This window comes from Alosa alosa, chromosome 11, assembly GCF_017589495.1.
Source record: "Alosa alosa isolate M-15738 ecotype Scorff River chromosome 11, AALO_Geno_1.1, whole genome shotgun sequence".
Classification (NCBI taxonomy): Eukaryota; Metazoa; Chordata; class Actinopteri; order Clupeiformes; family Clupeidae; genus Alosa; species Alosa alosa.
The window spans coordinates 32,427,915-32,447,463 of NC_063199.1; the positions used below are offsets into that span (position 1 = coordinate 32,427,915).

Genomic DNA, 19,549 nt, shown 5'->3' on the forward strand with positions numbered 1-19,549 from the left:
CCTGTGATCTGTGTGTGGTGTGGTGCGTTTGCACGCTCCCCCTGTGATCCGTGTGTGGTGTGGTGCGTTTGCACGCTCCCCCTGTGATCTGTGTGTGGTGTGGTGCGGGTCAGCGCAGCTCCAGACCTGTCTCTGCCCTCCGTGATGGGCAGCGTGGCGGAGCGACGGGGACGCCCGGTACACATGCTGTCCCGCGGGCGTAGGCTGAGCAGCGGTGGTGGCGAGGGAACAGTGACCGCCACGGCCGTGGTCAAGGCCTCGGGACCCAAGCCCTGCTTAGCCCCACGCGCAGCGCGGCGGAGGCAGGGGCCACTGACAGCACGCGCTACTCTCCTGTTTCACTGGAACTGGACCCGCGGTGAATAATGGATCAGGCATTCCCGACAGGGAGCAGAGTGACACAAAGGAGCGAGCCTTGCAGATCGACAGCCAGCCCGCCTGCAGCCAGCCCGGCGAGCCGCGAGGGGTCTGCTCACCCAAACACTTCCCCAGCCCCTACCTCACTAAGACTAGCATGCAGGGGGATGTCTACAACTTCCTAGAAAGACCTGTTGGATTGAGATGTTTCCTCTACCACTTCCTTGTGTGAGTAGCTACCACCCCCCCCATTATGCAATTCCATTATTTCTTCAGGTGTGGTTGTGTTGTCCAGTAGCTAGGACAGTGAGGGCTATTGAATTACAGTAATTTATGTGAAATTAAGATCAATATTGAACTTAACCTTCAGATATGAAATGGCACCAGTTCCCTTCTCCACCCCAGTTCATCAGTGCAAGCCTCTCAATGGCATTTGTGCACTGTCCATATTTAATCATTTACAATCAGATTGTTTTCATTATGAATTTTCAGTTAAAGAGAAAACAAAAATATGTCATAGATGTAGAGTTGACTTGTTTTTGCTTTGAATTGAATTTACTTTGATGCAACCATGTTTTGGTCTCCTAGCGAGCGTTTGCTTTGCTCTCATTTTAAAGAGGCACATGTGTCAGCATTCCTGCTGGTGATTTAATTACAGCTAAGGAACACAGTGTAAAGAATATCAGTTTGTTCCCAGTAACTAAAGGAGAGACATCTTAGGTCTGGTCGTCTTGATGAGTCTAAGGCTCCACAAAGGAGGTCAACAAGATCCTGTTAAGCACAACTTGCTGCCTGTCTGACCACACCGCAGTCAAGATATCAGCTGGCTCATGCATGAAACATTTACTTGTGACATGTACGTTCGAGTTCAAGCAGGAGTTTGTTTTAAAGAATTAATTGCACTTACATGCTAGATTGTACAATCTGCCCCTATGCATAAAACTGTGTCATGGTTTCATACCATCCAATATCTGTCTATTGCAGGGGTGTCAAACTCATATTAGGTAGTGGGCCGGATTTGTTGGAATGAGACCTCGTGGGGGGCCGTCATTGTCATGGTCATTATCAATTTTCTGCATGGATATCATAGTGATTATTTGATGGTATCAAATATGAGCAAACAAGTACAAATAATGTACTGCTGTCATATACTGCTCTTTCTCTCTTGAAATGCCCTACAGTGTACATCCATGTTAGTTTTTCTGCTTCTTCCTTCCTGAGGATGGTTTGTATTAATCAATTTATCATATCATAGAGACAATGCTTATTACACATTGTTGAACACAACTGGATGTGAATATATTTTTTTCTAATTGTCCCTTCCTACCTAAAACATCTGGGGGGCCGTATGAAACCGGCTGGCGGGCCTGATCTGGCCCCTGGGCCTTATGTTTGACACCCCTGCTCTATTGGATCATTCCATTGCTTAATTCCAACTCATGAAAGCAGCAACATACAGTGTCTTTAAATAATCACTTTTTTCTGTCCATATCCTTTCTGCACGAAATGCCAGAAACAGAAGATTTCAATCTAAGTGATGCCAGAAAATCAACCTAAGCAATTTTGAATCAGTATAGCTGAATTTACACAGCCATGTCAGTGCCATTTACTGACATTCAGTTGTGGTCAACAGTCAACAGCATCCACACACCAACAATCCAGTGGTTTTCTGAATGCACACGTGAGAGGAAACGGTAGGCTTTGCACAGTGGGATTTTCATAGTGCCGTTGGCCTGTGCCTTTAGTTGTTAGATCATAACATATCATACCCATCCTTTTTGGGATTTTCCAGCCTGCAAAATGGCAGCACTAAACAGGAAAGGAAATGAGCACAGAGTGATTAGCCTAAGAGTGGGATCACAAACTAACTGGGTTAGATTATAACCTAGCATCCCAGAGACATATTTAGAACATTGGAAATGCTTACACCAGGCATATAAAGGCAGGGCTGATAAAATAGATATCGCAGGTCATAACTATATTGGGACACTGATGGGATAAAACGATTACCGACTACAGTCGAAATATCCCATTGCTGGCCCTATAGGCTGTAGAGCCTGCCCAGACATGTATCAGTTGTGTTGTATGTTTTTATGTCTGGCATTGCTTCCTGCTAATCTCTACTCGCAGTAATTGAGGTTTGAGTGTTCCTGTATGTTGCTGAAAACCTGAGCCTTGTGTCAAGCTCCTTTAAGTAAGTCTCACTTGTCGATGGTTATCAGCCTCTGCCTTTCTTTGCTCAGTCACTGACTAGCTGACTGACTGGCTGGATGACACATGCTCAGTGTCTGGAGTGCCTGGCTTGCTCAGGTGCTAGGCACTCCAGACAGTCAGCAAGCGGGGCCAGATTTCCTGCGAGGAGAGATGATGTCCCGCAACTGTCAAGCATTCAATGACATTTGGCTGCTTTATGTAACATGCAAGTTTGACACATCTGTTTGACACACAGGCTTGTATCTCTTAGCCTGACTAAATTCGTCAGAAAGCTGATCCCCGTCTGATGCTTGTGCGTTTTCTTTCACAATCTAAGCTGACAAAAAGCTTTGTCATGATTTGAAAACAGCTTTGCCAACACTTTGGTATATTTAGTCTTTTGATGCTGTGCAGTAGAAATTGTCCTCAAGTTTGATGTCACCCTTGACATTGGTGTTGTGCTTAGATGCCATAGTATAATCCTTATAGACCCTTTCAACAACTAGATGTACCGCATAGCGGTACAAAATATGACCGCCGCTCAGTCCTGTACATCCGTTCCGCGAAAATAAATCACACTTCAATTTGTCTCCATATTTTACTCCATACCCCACTCTTGAAACTTTTGTGTATGCTTGTTTGGCATGCCTGAGTGTGTGTGTGCGGCTGCACAGAAAGTACCCTACTGGTGCTGAAAAGGTGAATAGATTGTAGAATAGCCAAAGAAGATGTAGAATTGTTATAAAACCTTTAAAATCTCTAAACAATCACAAGTAGGGCAGTTCATCACAGTTCATCCATTGCAACTGGATTGATGAAAGGTCACTTACACCTGTAGGCTACATTGTATTTGGGAAAAGCAAAAGGTATCAGCATAATGTTATTTATTTATTTATTTTTTTTTTTTTATGTATTTTTAAACAAAAACATCTCTGTCAGTTCCATGCGTTTTCAACAGCTATCAAAAACAAAGGTCATTTTTGGATGGATGGATTTTTTTTGTGAATGTTTCTTCTTCTACATAAGATTTTTAGTCATCTTTAGTTCATGTAATACTTTATTGTCAATGCACAAATTAAGTAACAGTAGTCTGAAGCGTTATTGTTAATGCACAAATTAAGTAACAGTAGCCTAGTCTGAAGCGAAATGCTGTTTTACATCTAACCAGTGGTGCAAATAACTGACATGTCAAATGGGCCTTGATGAAATCGTAAGCTAGACTGTTCATACACATTTTAGCGGGCCAAAGTGGAAAGCTTTTGTCCGTTATTGTTAGTGCAAATATAGGCTGATTCATGTTCCCTTGCATTGTTTAACTGAGGTCCATGGCTAGTCTGGCTTTCATCAGACCAAGCTCAATCTTTTAAGAAATCAAAAAATAAATAGCGGGCAGATCAGGCTGGGTTCACCCAGCCTAGTCCATAGGCACCCGATATTGTTTAATTTTCGATTGAGATATACAGCTCTGGCTATTCTAAATGCAAAAATGCATCAGGGAGTTATGACAAAGCGGTAACTAACAAACTAGATCCTAATAGAAAGCTGTTAGCTTCCCTAAGCTACAGGTAGGATTATAAGGTAGGCCTATTTACAACATAAATTGTCAATAGGCTATGCTGGCGACACAAATAAAATCTCCTTTGGAAACCAATGGCTTCGCCTTACAGTATCAAGCGGACTTAAACTGTCATATCGTGGCGAAAAGTTGTAATAACATTCCGCGCAGCTCCATGAGTCAAGGAAAGCTTGAATGAAGTAGCCACTTCTAAATGGGACCCACTACACAGTAGCTTAAGGTGTTTTGCTAAAGCAGCCATAATGAAATGAAGGTGTCATTGTTTGGATACTTCACACACCGCGTGCTTTTTAATTTCACAGACTACAACTACCAAGCTGTAATCAAAGCACATCGATTCCCCTCTCACACCCTGCGCTTAAAACAAAATAAACAGGCGTCTCAGTCTCGCATGTATAGGCAAAACTGTATCAGACCCGGTTATAGCGTTGGTAAATCTTCCATTGCACAGAATGATTTTTGTATACGTGCAATAAATGACAGTCGAAAGATACAAACAGTGCTGCTATACATTTGCTTGGTATAACCGCATTTATAGTTTTCTACAAATGCAATAAATCAAATGCCTCCATCACTCAACCAAGCTACTTGGTAACATTACCTAGGTCCTTATTGATATTACAAGATTAGCATTACCTGCAGTAAAAACCAAGCATGTCCGATAAACATCCTCAGATTTATTTCGGCTTCAAGAAGAAATGGGAATTACACTTCATGTGAACATCGTCCCTATCCTTATTAGATGTTAAGCTGCGGTAAATTACAGTCCTTGTATGGAAGCGTCCATTTTTTTCAACCCACTTTTAACTTCCAACAAAATTACGTCTCACTGCAGCGATGTGCCATCTAGTGGACAAGCGACTACTTCTAGCCAATACTGAAAATGCAGCCATGATGATGATGATGAATATTTATTTTGGCTTTCTTTTAATCCTACTGATTTTCATTTTTTACGGGGGGGCAAATCACAAATGAGTGATTATGAGCCAGGTTGATGTGGGCCCTTGAGACCAACATACCATAAAAGATTCACAGAGAACTGTGTCTGCCCTACCCCTCCTTCGGGGGTCCAGTCCAGCGGGGGCTGCAGATGAAAGCGAAAAATGGCGGTTCCATGCTATCCATGTGGGGGTACATGCTCACCAAGTTTTTGTGTACCCGGTCTTTCAGTGTCGGGAATCCTTGTTGGTATGCGTCACTAAATGTACACATAAATTATTTTATTGTAAGGCCCCCATGAACGAAAGTACACAAAACTTGGCATGCATTCAGAGGGTGTCATAATGATCCTACACTTTTAATTTCGTGCAGTTTTGACCTTGTCAGCCAGAGATATTGAGATGAAAACACCTAATTTTTTGCTTTTTTAATTTTTTAACTAGGTGGCGCTATACATGAAATAAGTGGTAATGGGATGGGTTGACATGCCCCTTAAGACCAACATACAAAAAAAGGTGGACCTCCTAGGCCCCTACGGTTCTCGAGATATTCACGAAAACTGTCTCCGGCCACCTACAGGCCAGTTGGTGTATAGTAACATAAATTAATTTATTGTGTGGCCCCCCATGAACGGAATTCCACAAAACTTGGCGTGCATACAGAGGGTGTCATAATGATCCTACACTTCAATTTCGTGCAGTTTTGACTATGTTAGGTCACAGATACCTTCAATTACACCACCTCATTTTTACTTTTTGTGTTTAACTAGGTGGCGCTATACATGAAATGAGTGGTTATGGAATGGGTTGACATGGCCTTGAGATCAACATACAAAAAATGGTCCTCCTAAACCCTACGGTTTTGAGATATTCACAGAAAACTGTGTCTGCCCTACCCTCCTTTCGGGGGTCCAATTCAGCGGGGGGCTACAGATCAAAACGAAAAACGATGGTTCCATGCTATCCATGTGGGGTTACATGTCCACCAAGTTTCGTGTACCCGGTCTTTCAGTGTCCGGGAATCATTGGCGGAAATTTGGGCATCGCGAAAAAAAAAAAAAAAAAATCTGACTAAACCTATATGACCGCCCGCTTAAACTTGGCGGCGGTCATAATAAATAAAAACAATGCTTGAACGTTCTATTTGGTTCCCAATCTACTTCCTATTGCATTAAGATAACATATGGAATGTTAAAACGGAAGCCTTGTGGGGCCAACTATGATGCTGATAATGGAACTCTCTTGAAAGGATCTATAAGGATGCTTATGGACATTGAACCTGTGGTACTGTATATGACGAGTATTCCACTGTACAAAAACAACAAAATGTTGTAAGAAGCAGCCTCTTCCTAAGTTGGTATGCACAGGTGTAAAAATCTTGATCTTGAATCTAAATGTACGTACTTCCGATCTGACAGAAGAGTAGATTTCTCCGGCTCATGCCTTTTTTGGGGGAGGGAGATTGTGTTCCTAGTCTCGTTTTTCCACTTGTAGGCCACTTCCTGGAAACCACTGCCATTAATAAATGATGTCCCTGGTGAAGCCAACAGGGCCAAATTCTGTTCCATGGGCTCAGTGGAAAGAGCTACAAAGAGTTTAAAGTTTAGAAATGCATGACACTGTGACCTCCTCCTAAAGATTTCATTGAGATGGTGCTGGCAAAAAGCCTTGTATCATTGTTGAAAGACTTTGTCTTTAAATGGTCAGTGGCAAATTTGATGGTATGTTTTAACAGTGTGGATGGATGGCAAGGATTTAACATGCATTAGCAAGACTGCATAACCACATTATTATGACCGCCGGCAAGCGGCGGTCATATAGAGTTTAATCAGATTTTTTTTTTTTTTTTTTTTTTTTTTTTTCATGCCCAAATTTCCGTCAATGATTCCGGGACACTGAAAGACCGGGGTACACAAAACTTGGTGGACATGTAACCCCATGGATAGCATGGAACCATCGTTTTCGTTTTGATCTGTAGCCCCCCAGCTGAATTGGACCCCGAAAGGAGGGTAGGGCGAACACAGTTTTCTGTGAATATCTCGAAAACCGTAGGGTTTAGGAGGACCATTTTTTTTTGTATGTTGATCTCAAGGGGCCATGTCAACCCATTCCATAACCACTCATTTCATGTATGGCGCCACCTAGTTAAACACAAAAAGTAAAAATGAGGTGGTGTAATTGAAGGTATCTGTGACCTAACATAGTCAAAACTGCACAAAATTGGAAGTGTGGGATCATTATGACACCCTCTGTATGCACGCCAAGTTTTGTGGAATTCCGTTCATGGGGGCCACACAATAAATTAATTTATGTTACTATACACCAACTGGCCTGTAGGTGGCGGAGACAGTTTTCTGTGAATATCTCGAGAACCGTAGGGCCTAGGAGGTCCACCTTTTTTTGTATGTTGGTCTTAAGGGGGCATGTCAACCCATCCCATTACCACTTATTTCATGTATAGCGCCACCTAGTTAAAAATTAAAAGCAAAAATTAGGTGTTTTCATCTCAATATCTCTGGCTGACAAGGTCAAAACTGCACGAAATTAAAAGTGTAGGATCATTATGACACCCTCTGAATGCATGCCAAGTTTTGTGTACTTTCGTTCATGGGGGGCCTTACAATAAAATAATTTATGTGTACATTTAGTGGCGATACACCAACAAGGATTCGGGACACTGAAAGAGACCGGGGTACACAAAACTTGGTGAGCATGTACCCCCATGGATAGCATGGAACCGTCATTTTCGTTTTCATCTGCAGCCCCCGCTGGACTGGACCCCCGAAAGGAGGGTAGGGCAGACACAGTTCTCTGTGAATCTTTTATGGTATGTTGGTCTCAAGGGCCCACATCAACCTGGCTCATAATCACTCATTTGTGATTTGCCCCGGTAAAAATGAAAATCAGTAGGATTAAAAGAAAGCCAAAATAAATATTCATCATCATCATCATGGCTGCATTTTCAGTATTAGTAGTCGTTTGTCCACTAGATGGCGCATCGTTGCAGTGAGGCGTAATTTTGTTGGAAGTTAAAAGTGGGTTGGAAAAAACAATGGGCCTTCTTACAAGGACTGTAATTTACATAGGCGAACATCTAATAAGGATAGGGCGATGTTCACATGAAGTGTAATTCCCATTTCTTCTTGAAGCGAAATAAATCTAAGGATGTTTCTCCGGACATGCTTGGTTTTACTGCAATACGTTAATCTTGTAATATCAATAAGGACCTAGGTAATGTTACCGTTAAGCGTTGGTTGAGTGATGGAGGCATTTGATTTATTGCATTTGTAGAAAACTATAAATGCGGTTATACCAAAACAAATGTATAGCAGCACTGTTTGTATCTTTCGACTGTCATTTATTGCGCGTGCTACAAAATCATTCTGTGCAATGGAAGATTTACCAGCGTTACACGGTCTGATACAGTTTGCCTATACATGCGTGAGACTGAGGCGCCTGTTTATTTTGTTTTAAGTGCGTGCAGGGTGTGAGGGGAATCGATGTGCTTTGATTACAGCTTGGTAGTTGTAGTCTGTGAAATTAAAAAGCTGCGTGTGTGTGAAGTATCAAACAATGACACCTTCATTTCATTATGGCTGCTTTAGCAAAACACCTTAAGCTACTGTGTAGTGGGTCCCATTTAGAAGTGGCTACTTCATTCGCTTTCCTTGACTCATGGAGCTGCGTGAATGTTATTACAACTTTTCATGCGATATGACAGTTTAAGTCCGCTTGATACTGTAAAGGCGTAAGCCATTGGTTTCAAAGGAGATTTTATTTGTGTAAGCCAGCATAGCCTATTGACAATTTATGTTGTCAATAGGCCTACCTTATAATCCTACCTGTAGCTTAGGGAAGCTAACAACTTTCTATTAGGATCTAGTTTGTTAGTTACGTTTTGTCATAACTCCCTGATGCATTTTGCATTTAGAATAGCCAAGGCGTGTATATCTCAATCGGAAAATTAAACAATATCGGGTGCCTATGGACTAGGCTGGGTGAACCCAGCCTGATCTGCTCCCGCTATTTATTTTTTTGATTTCTTAAAAGATTGAGCTTGGTCTGATGAAAGCCAGACTAGCCATGGACCTCAGTTAAACAATGCAAGGGAACATGAATCAGCCTATATTTGCACTAACAATAGCGGACAAAAGCTCTTCAACTTTGGCCCGTTAAAATGTGTATGAACAGTCTAGCGGCGCATTTCATCAAGGCCCATTTGGACATGTCAGTTATTTGCACCACTGGTTAGATGTAAAACAGCATTTCGTTTCAGACTAGGCTACTGTTACTTAATTTGTGCATTAACAATAGCGTTTCAGACTACTGTTACTTAATTTGTGCATTGACAATAAAGTATTACATGAACTAAAGATGACTAAAATCTTATGTAGAAGAAGAAACATTCACAAAAAATCCATCCATCCAAAAATGACCTTTGTTTTTGATAGCTGTTGAAAAGCGGCATGGAACTGACAGAGATGTTTTTGTTTATAAATACATAAAAAAAAATAAATAAATAAATAACATTATGCTGATACCTTTTGCTTTTCCCAAATACAATGTAGCCTACAGGTGTAAGTGACCTTTCATCAATCCAGTTGCAATGGATGAACTGTGATGAACTGCCCTACTTGTGATTGTTTAGAGATTTTAAAGGTTTTATAACAATTCTACATCTTCTTTGGCTATTCTACAATCTATTCACCTTTTCAGCACCAGTAGGGTACTTTCTGTGCAGCCGCACACACACACACTCAGGCATGCCAAACAAGCATACACAAAAGTTTCAAGAGTGGGGGATGGAGTAAAATATGGAGACAAATTGAAGTGTGATTTATTTTTTGGAGACGGATGTACAGGACTGAAGCGGCGGTCATATTTTTACCGCTATCGCGGTACATCTAGTTATGTCAACCCATTCCATAACCACTCATTTCATGTATGGCCACCTAGTTAAACACAAAAAGTAAAAAATGAGGTGTTGTAATCGCAGGTATCTGTGACCTAACATAGTCAAAACTGCACGAAATTGGAAGTGTAGGATCATTATGACACCCTCTGAATGCACGCCAAGTTTCGTGGAATTCCGTTCATGGGGGGCCACACAATAAATTAATTTATGTTACTATACACCAACTGGCCTGTAGGTGGCCGGAGACAGTTTTCTGTGAATATCTCGAGAACCGTAGGGTTCTCGCCCCCCGCTGGACTGGACCCCCCGAAAGGAGGGTAGGGCAGACACAGTTTTCTGTGAATATCTTGAGAACCGTAGGGCCTAGGATGACCAATTTTTTCTGTATGTTTGCCTCCAGGGGTCATGTTAACCCATTCTATGTGCACACATGTGCATAAAAAGATACACACGCACACACATACATTCACAGTAATCATACATATGACACATACTCACACAGTAGACATATGTACACATGGATGCACATGCACAAACACACATACGCAGACAAACACACAAGCACGCACACACACACACACACACACACACACACACACACACACACACACACACACAAACATAAACACGTACGCGCACACATGCACACAATTCAAGAATTTCTCAGAATTATGAACAGGCAAGATGGGGGTGGGGTTGTATAAAATCCCAATGTTCTATTGCAGTGACAGGGACACTGTACTGCAGGAGATGTTTTCCTTTGCATGAATGTTAAATTGAGGTCCTGAATCACCATGGTTGTTAAAGATCCCATGGCACTTATTGCAAAGAGTAGGTGGTTCCCTGATTTGCTTTATTTATGTACACATACATACTGTAAAGACACACACACATACACACACACACACACACACACACAAAAACACACACACACACTACACATGCACACACACATACATGCACACACACGACACGCACAAACACGCACACAAACACATAAACAAACATACACACACACACATGCACCCACACATACAAACACACCTACATACACAAACACACGCACACACACACACACTCACACACAAAACCACACACTCTGCAGACACTCAATTACAAACACACAAAAAAGGAACAAAGTAGGAAATGAACACAATTTGACAAGGAAAAAATGTGCTGGACTGGGCGGCGGTCATATTTTGTACCGCTCTGCGGTACATCTAGTTTGATAGTATGCTGCCTGTGGGGGAGGCATTTCACCAAAAGGTCAAATCTTGCTTAAAACAAGCTCTTTGACCTCACTAAGAACTCCATCTCAAATCTCAAGAACTCCATCTTTGACCTCACTAAGAACTCCATCTCAAATCTCTCAGCCACACCACTTTCGTTTGTGCCACTGCGTAACATGGCCTCTTACATGGCACTAAGAAGCATCATCTGAAGTAAGATGTCTCTGGGTGGACTTTATGAGAAAGCAGCCTATACACCATAGCTTAGGGCGGACCCTCCTAAAGCTGCTAATGGCTTTTTCCTTGATGGACGCTCCAGCTTTTTCCTGCCAAATGGGTGGCCAGTGGCTCAGGCCCTGACAGACGGCGGTGCCTGGTGGTGTGCCGGAGTCCCGCTAGGAGGGACTTTGGCTCCGGCTTCAAACAGGCAGACGGGATTAGTGGCCACTGCGCCACCAGGAATATGGACGTTTTAACACACTTAGCAGGCTATTTCCAAATAATCTTGTGATGTAATGAAAGGATGCTGTCAAATGTTGATGCATTTGCTCATTTGGATAAGGATTTCCCACCAAGGCGTGTAGATAGCGTAGGTGTAGCATTTTATCTTAATCAACATCTTGGATTCAATATAGGCCTAGTGATTCTGAAATGAAGCATATAATTATATGGATTACATGATCAAAACTACTACTACTTTCAGCCTTTTCCAGGTGTTGTGCTTTTCGCTCACAACTTTATTGCCGTTTTACAAATTGCATACTTGAAAAATTCCATACCAGTAGGGCCTGAGCTTCCTTAAGTATACATCCCAAGCACCAGGTTTCAAATTGCAGACGGGGGGAAATATGAATGGTTGGAGAGAGAGTGGAAGCAGAAATAAGTGGGTTAGGATCTGGATGAGGTGGGTCCTATTCCTAGGAGAATCCAGCCTATAATACTGGATAAACCTCCAGCTGTTTAGCTTTAATCAGATCCCTGGATGTCTGTCCCTAAGTCAGGTTCTTTAATGGGGTGACCTGGTCTGCTCTCCAGGGCTGTAACTACTGACCAGGGCCCGCGACAGTGCAGGCCTGGCAGAGCTTGTGTTTTCTGTAATTGTATCTCTACACAGTGGGAGACCGATTACTGTAATAGCCTGCAGACCTGGGAGGTGATTGGAATTGTTTTGGCGTGTGACCTTTGTAGGATTTGTGTTTTTTATTTGGTAAAGTCCCAGAAACCGTGTTCATAAAACTAAATCAGTCAGTAGAAGGTGTGTGCTGTGCTGTGGCTAGTGGTCACTCTCAGGGGTTCTTTAATCACAGGGAGTGACTGCCAGACTGCCAGATCCTTCAACAAAAAAATGACTGTCTATTATTCCTGATCAAACAATCTCTCAACATTTACAAACGGCTCTTAACATCTCACTATTTAGTGTTTTTAGGATGCATTTTTTACATCTCATCTTAACATATCACTATTTAGTGTATTTAGGATTGCAATTATTATTATTTTTTTAAAGTGTTTTGACAACACCTGTGTATTAACTGCAGTACCCAATAGCCCAATAGGTCAGAATCAGATCATGCTTTAATCAGACAAAAAGAGTGAGGAGAAGAACTGCATTCCCATATGTAGCCCTGTGTATGAACCTCATACCTGAAGTCATTTGGCAAAATCCAAGTATAAACCCGAGCGATGGCTGCCACAGGGCACGCCGGACGGAGAGCATGAACGGCGCCGGTCGTGGACATGAGGGTGGGGAAGTATTTTCACTCTTCTTACTGTATAATAGAAAAATGCCAAAAAGGATTAATTAAAATGAACTGATTCACTTTAATATTTACAATCAAATTCAGTTTTAGCAGTGTTGATAGTGTCGATACATTCTCTCTGTGGTATAGGCTATGGTCCGCACAGTGACATCATAGAGGTTAGCTTTTTTAGCATTACGTGCTCCTGATTACGATCGGCCACGGCCGTGATTATTCACTCAGCTTTAATAAAAGCTGCACATACAGTACTCATGATATGAGAGGGGATTAAAGGATTAATTCATTTTTAGCTTGCATGCCCCTGGAAACTTCAAGCCTTCTTCAGATGCTTCATAAATGTTATTGACTGAAAACATGTCAACACATTGCAGTAACTATGGACATTATACCTGCACACAACTAGGAGGCATGAGGAAATGGATGTTGAGCTTAACAAAACCCTTAAACTGTTAATCCTGGCAGACAATATGGCAACTATACAGCATCGCTGAAAATCCCTCATTTGGCTAATGCTGAAAGACCTTCCTACCTGAATGGATTGATACCCTGAATGTAACACATGTTCAGAGTTTACTGGGAAGATGATTCACTGTCCATGAATTTGATTCCATGAAAAGCCTCTCTACACATTCAAGAGTTGTTACTCGACATTGGTTATGCAACAGCGCCAGTTGTCTTATGGTACCTGTATGTGGATATTATATACACGATGGGCATGTGGATGAGGATGAATGAGGATTATTGATGTTTATAAGACTTTATGTATTTCAGGTGTAATACTGTATGAAAATCCACAGGCTATATTTAGAGTTGACTGTTGATTTGTTGTTGACTGTTGTACTTATGTAGCCTAGAAATCTAGACGCACCCTAGCGGCGGCAAATTAATTTGCTCAGCCTGTACGTCTAGTAGCAAACCATAGGGATTTCTATTGGCTGACGCCGTGGACGTCATCCAATTACAGCACTCTATTTTGTTAGAGAGTCTTAAGGCGGGCTTAACAGGATGATTGAATCGGCGTTGGCGTCAACTTTGGAGGAGTTGGACTTGTGCTTTTCTTTGAAAGTTGAGCAACACAATGCACTTAAGTCCTTCCTTTGGAAGAAGGATGGATTTGCCGCTTTGTCCACCGGATACGGTAAAAGCTCCGCTCTGGCCACGTCATCCTGCTCTTTGTTCTGATTGGTCGTAGTGCTGGCCTATTGCATGCCTAGGCAGTTTGAAAGACAATTCTCTGCCCGTCCCTTGGATTAAGCGAGGTGAATGGGTCGATTCCAGACTATACATTTCAATGATATAGGATGGCCTGCCAGGCTAGTACTTATGCTGTGTTATGCGTTGTTTTTCCAGTTAGTCTGTCTGATCTCACCCTGCCCTCACCTCCACAAAACAAATGATGCCTTAGTGTTGGTTCATTTGAAAGAAAAAAAGAAAGGTTACTTTTATATATATTATATATTATTATATATAAAAGTATATATATATATTTATATATATTATACTATATTTGGAGTAAATGAAAAATTGGGGACTAAATTAATTGAGTCTGCATTTCAATCCTAATCACAGCGTATTTTTTGTGCAATCCCAGCGACCCTCAGGATTCCAGTCCAGTTCAAGCAATAGTGGTATATGGCTGAACCCATTCAAGGACTTAGGAAGTTCACTCCACATCTGGCCATGACGTAACAGCAGCTTCACACACAGGATGTGTGTTCTTCTTTATCTCTCCAACCCTGTGCATGGGACATTTTCATCAACAGACTACAGTGTGTGTGTGTGTGTGTGTGTGTGTGTGTGTGTGTGTGTGTGCGTGTGTGTGTGTGCGTGCGTGTCGTGTGTGTGTGAGTGTGCGTGCGTGTGTGCGTGGGTGTGTGCGTGTGTGTGCGCATGCGTGCGTGTGTGTATGAATGTGTGTGTGTGTGTGCAGTCACACATAATCCCTGACATAGAAAAGTACTTTCCCATCTGCTGTGTCAGTGAAGGTGAGAGGAGGGGATTCCTCTTGTTGGTCTGTCAGCAGCCAGGCTCTCACATGGGAAATAAAAAAAGACACCATCATCATCCTCAGCATCTCGTGCCTTCGCATCACAAACCACTCTTCTCACCCAACGCCAAGTCATTCTGACCTCAAAAACAGTGGAGCTCCTGTCAGGAGAGATGTGGTTGATTCGGTCAGCTGTTTCTCCAAAGACTGTGGTCAGCAGCAAACAGTTTCCAACACTGTTCAGTGAAGGCCCGAAAAATACTTTCAACAGGTCTGACCTGGCCTGAGTTGATTAGATGACCGTTATGCGGTACAGTATACAAAACAGACGTATGCCCCCACCGTGTCATAATGGCGACATGGTTGCTCAAGATGAGTGGAATCGTCTCACGTCTCTAGTGTCAAATTATGAACATAGCAAAAATATAAACCCCGTGCTTTTAGATATGTTCTCTGAATTTGAAGTTTAAGTGTCAATATAGTGAAAACTGGTATTACTGTACGTGTGACAGTGCAAATCAGTTTGTGTTCTTACTCTTGCTACTACTTGGTTGTCCTCCCCACATCCTCCCCAGAACCTCTTGTCTGGTCCCAAAGTAAGGAGTCTTATGCCGTGACTCAATTATAACAATATAAAACAAATTCTGCAGATATTCAGACTAAATGACCTGAGCCGCCCCTCCAGCAGTGGCCTGAGGTTGCATTGCTACTGACTGTTTCACATGAGCTGGTGATAGCCGATAGGCAGCGGCCCCGACACACTAGAGATGTTAATCACACAAGCTGTCTCAGTGGTGTTGACACGGTTGTAATCAAGACAGCAGGTTTGTCAGAGGAGTTAACGTGGAAGTGCTGAGTATCGTCATGATGCAAATAAGCATTCTGATGCAAATAAGCATTCTGATGCAAATAAGCATTCTGATTATTGTGAGGAAAGTTCCATCTCGGAAATGACTGAAACTCTAATGCATGTAGCACATTAGAAAGTGAGGCAGGGCCGATTACTGGTAGTGTTGGTTGCATTCTGAACTCTGCGTGTAGCACATTAGAAAGTGAGGCAGGGCCGATTACTGGTAGTGTTGGTTGCATTTTGAACTCTGCGTGCTTCTCTGGTCTCTCTACAGGTTCCTAATGGTCCTAGTGTGTCTCATCTTCAGTGTGCTATCCACCATAGAGCAGTATGCAGAATTTGCCACTGGAACACTTTTTTGGATGGTAAGTAACATTGTGAAACAAACTTTGTTTTTGTTTGTGAAGTTGATCAAACAGTGGATCAAAAGTGAAGCAATCAAACGTTTGATTAGATTGTCAGGTGCTAGTTTATTTGTTTAAAACAATTCATTCCTTTGTAAGATAAACAACAAACTATGATCAAATCAAAACAACAACAAATGTGTTATCGCCTCCGGCGGCATTAAACACTGCAGTATCATGAATCACCACTTGATGGGGATAGCACCTTTCAGTTTAGTGAGACAGCCCTCCACACTTCCAAACTATCATTTCAGCACCGCAGGCATCACATTTCAGTTACTCTTATGAACAAAATGAAGTCCCTCTTCTTCCAAGAATGCCGTTAAGGTTATTAATAACAAACAGACAGATGTTTGTTGTGGAGTGTACATTATTGTTTTATTTTTTCCACATTAGGGTCATTGCACTCATGTATGGTTGTTTACTACTATTGCTGCATAGTTGTTTACTGTCAAATTGAAAGTAAGCCATTGTTTAAGAAAGTTTTAAAGTGTGTATTTGTTCAGTGACCTTTAGCAAAAAAATATGTTGATGTCCAGAAAATATGGAGAAAGGTTGTGTATGAGGGGTGAAATGTTGAAATGTATTGGGCGAGGAAATAACTCGATGGACCTGGGGTGAGGTCACAGTTTGCACAGAGCTGTTGAACTGGGCTTTGAGTATAAGAGGAAATATTACACTTGGTCTGTGTTTTGCTTTCCTTATCTGCCCCTGGAAAATGCTGACAGCATTTGTTTGAACAATACACTGGATTTTGAAGCACACACACACACACACACACATGCACACACACACACACACACACACACACACACACACACACACACACACTGTTGTAATTGTAGCTTACACATGGCACAACAACAGGCACTCAAACCTCTCATTTGAAAAAAAAAAATATTTTGACTTTTTTTGACGATTTTGTAGATTAATAAAAATCAGCCTTAACTTGTCCTTTGCACTTCTTGGTCGGGTGAATTAATAAAGGGAATTATTCACTTGTGTTTTACACTGGATACATATTGTGAATGTAAGATGGTGTGAAGTTGCTGTACAATAGCTGAAGGTTATTAGGGGACGCTTGCTGTGAAAATTAAATTATAAATCCCATACACCAAAACTAGAGTAGTCCTATCAACAATGAGCAGTCAATTGAGGTCTATTGTCTTTATTTTTTGGATATTTTTTGACCACACCGGGTGTATCTGACCTGTACACAGAATTGTAATTTAAAAAGCAGTGTAGTCAAATATGTTTAAAAAAATAATGGTAAATAAATTCATATTTGTTGCATCAAATTAAGCATGATGACTTGCATTTCACAACTTACGTAAATTATTTTTACAAGTACTTTGCAACTGGATGTGTACCTAAAACCAGTAGGTTTTATTGTTTATTATTTCAGTTATTATATCATGAATGTTTAAATCTTTTCATTCATGTGTATTCAGACACACACACACACACACACACACACACACACACACACACAGAAACCCCTGGTGTAGTGACACTTAGAGAACATGACTGTACACTGTGTTCTCTAAACTTTTGGCCACTGCCCTTTCCAGGATTTACTGCTTGAGTTATTCATTTATTAACACCCTGCAAGCACTCTCTGGATCCTCATTATAATGGGTCTTACTAAACTGCCTGCCCACTGACACACAGAGGCCAATGTGAATGGGAATAGCCCATCAGGCGATCTGACACACTTACTGGTATTTCACAATTCTGTGTCCCTGAACCATTAAACTAAAATGTTGCCTAAAATGTACTTTCTGTGCCCATGTTTGCTTATATGTGTGTGTGTGTGTGTGTGTCCATTTGTGTGTGTGTGTGTACAGTATGTGTGTGTGTGTGTGTGTGTGTGTGTGTGTGTGTGTGTGTGTGTCCATTTGTGTGTGTGTGTGTACAGTATGTATGTATGTGTGTGTGTGTGTGTGTGTGTGTGTGTGTGTTTGGCCGTGCATTTGTGCATCCGTGTAATGACCATGTGTGTGCCTCTCCATGCATACGTGTTTGTGGATGAGCTATACTTAGCAAGTTCAGGGTTAGCTGACATTCATGAATCAAAGCTCTGCTTGTTTTGGATGATGGCGAGGACATTAGTCCTTGAGGATATTTGGCTTGCCAGACGGCTGCCAAAGCAAAGCCTGCCAGCCAGGCCCATTGGGCGCGTTCACATCCATCACGTGTCGCTCTCCTCACCGCGTTCTCCTCCAGCTGTGTGGGCAGGGAGTTGGGCCGGGGTGGGCACAGCTAGATGCCACCTCTGGCCCTGAAAACAGCATACACAGCATACACACCCCTTACTTACCCCAGTGCCCCCACAAACACACACCCGCACACACTCATGTGGCCCCACAAACACACACTCGCACACACTCATGTGCCCCCACATTGCCTCTCACAGCGACACAGACACACCCATAAATACTGGGTATACCAACACAATACACTCAAATTTGTAATCTCTGTAGCTTGAAGTGAAGGCCTGTTGCCATATATTATCAAGCTGGATAATGGTGAGGAATGTTGAAATAGAACTGTAGTGCTCATTTATTTAATTTCATAGTGTGTATTTTATAGACAAGCAGCACGAGAGAGAATTATTTATCGGATTTGCCATGGGACCACATTCTCTTTTTTATACTCATCTTTTAGAGGACTTGTCACACAAATGTCATCTCTTTAGTCTCAAAGCAATCCAATTCCATCTCATTCTCTCTAAACCCTTGCCTGTGCATGAGCTTCATGCCAGTTTTTTATACGATTAGGCCTCATGAATGAAACTGTTGCCTGTTTGTAGCAAACATGTAGTTATGGTTCATGACACTGAAATGACTCTGATGTCCGGGTGTCCCACATAAAAGAATTATTCTAATCCCATTACAGTCAGCTCAGCTCGCTGATACTATGTGGTGTAATAGTTCCCTAATCTTTCTTTCTGGTAATGAAAATTATTTTTGTGTGTGTGTGTGTGTGTTTGTGTGTGTGTGTGTGTGTGTTTGTGTGTGTGTGTGTGTGTGTGTGTGTGTGTGTGTGTGTGTGTGTGTGTGTGTGTGTGTTTGTTTTGTGTAATGGTGCTATGTGTCTCCAATAATAGTTAAAATCAGAAATTATTATTATTACTATGGTTATTATAATTATTCTGATTATTATCAGAATATTCCATTTACTATTTACTATTTACTATTATCATGATTGTTATTATACAATCTTGTTAATATTTATGGACTATTTTTTTCTAACCTCACATTCTAACGATTAGTAGGCAAGCAATGAATTTATCCATTCACCACAACCATTTTTATTAGATTATTTTGAATAATTGCTGAAT

The 19,549-nt window shown here is 41.7% G+C and overlaps 1 protein-coding gene across 1 annotated transcript in view; it reads left to right on the plus strand.

Annotated features, from left to right (window-relative positions):
* Window positions 1-19,549, plus strand: part of kcnq1.2 (potassium voltage-gated channel, KQT-like subfamily, member 1.2) — a 167,768-nt gene that overhangs the window by 1,149 nt on the left and 147,070 nt on the right. Inside the window, 4 exon segments of the mRNA XM_048256163.1 lie at window positions 114-177; window positions 213-354; window positions 357-585; window positions 16,077-16,167. Of these exon segments, the coding sequence (XP_048112120.1) occupies window positions 114-177; window positions 213-354; window positions 357-585; window positions 16,077-16,167 (526 nt within the window).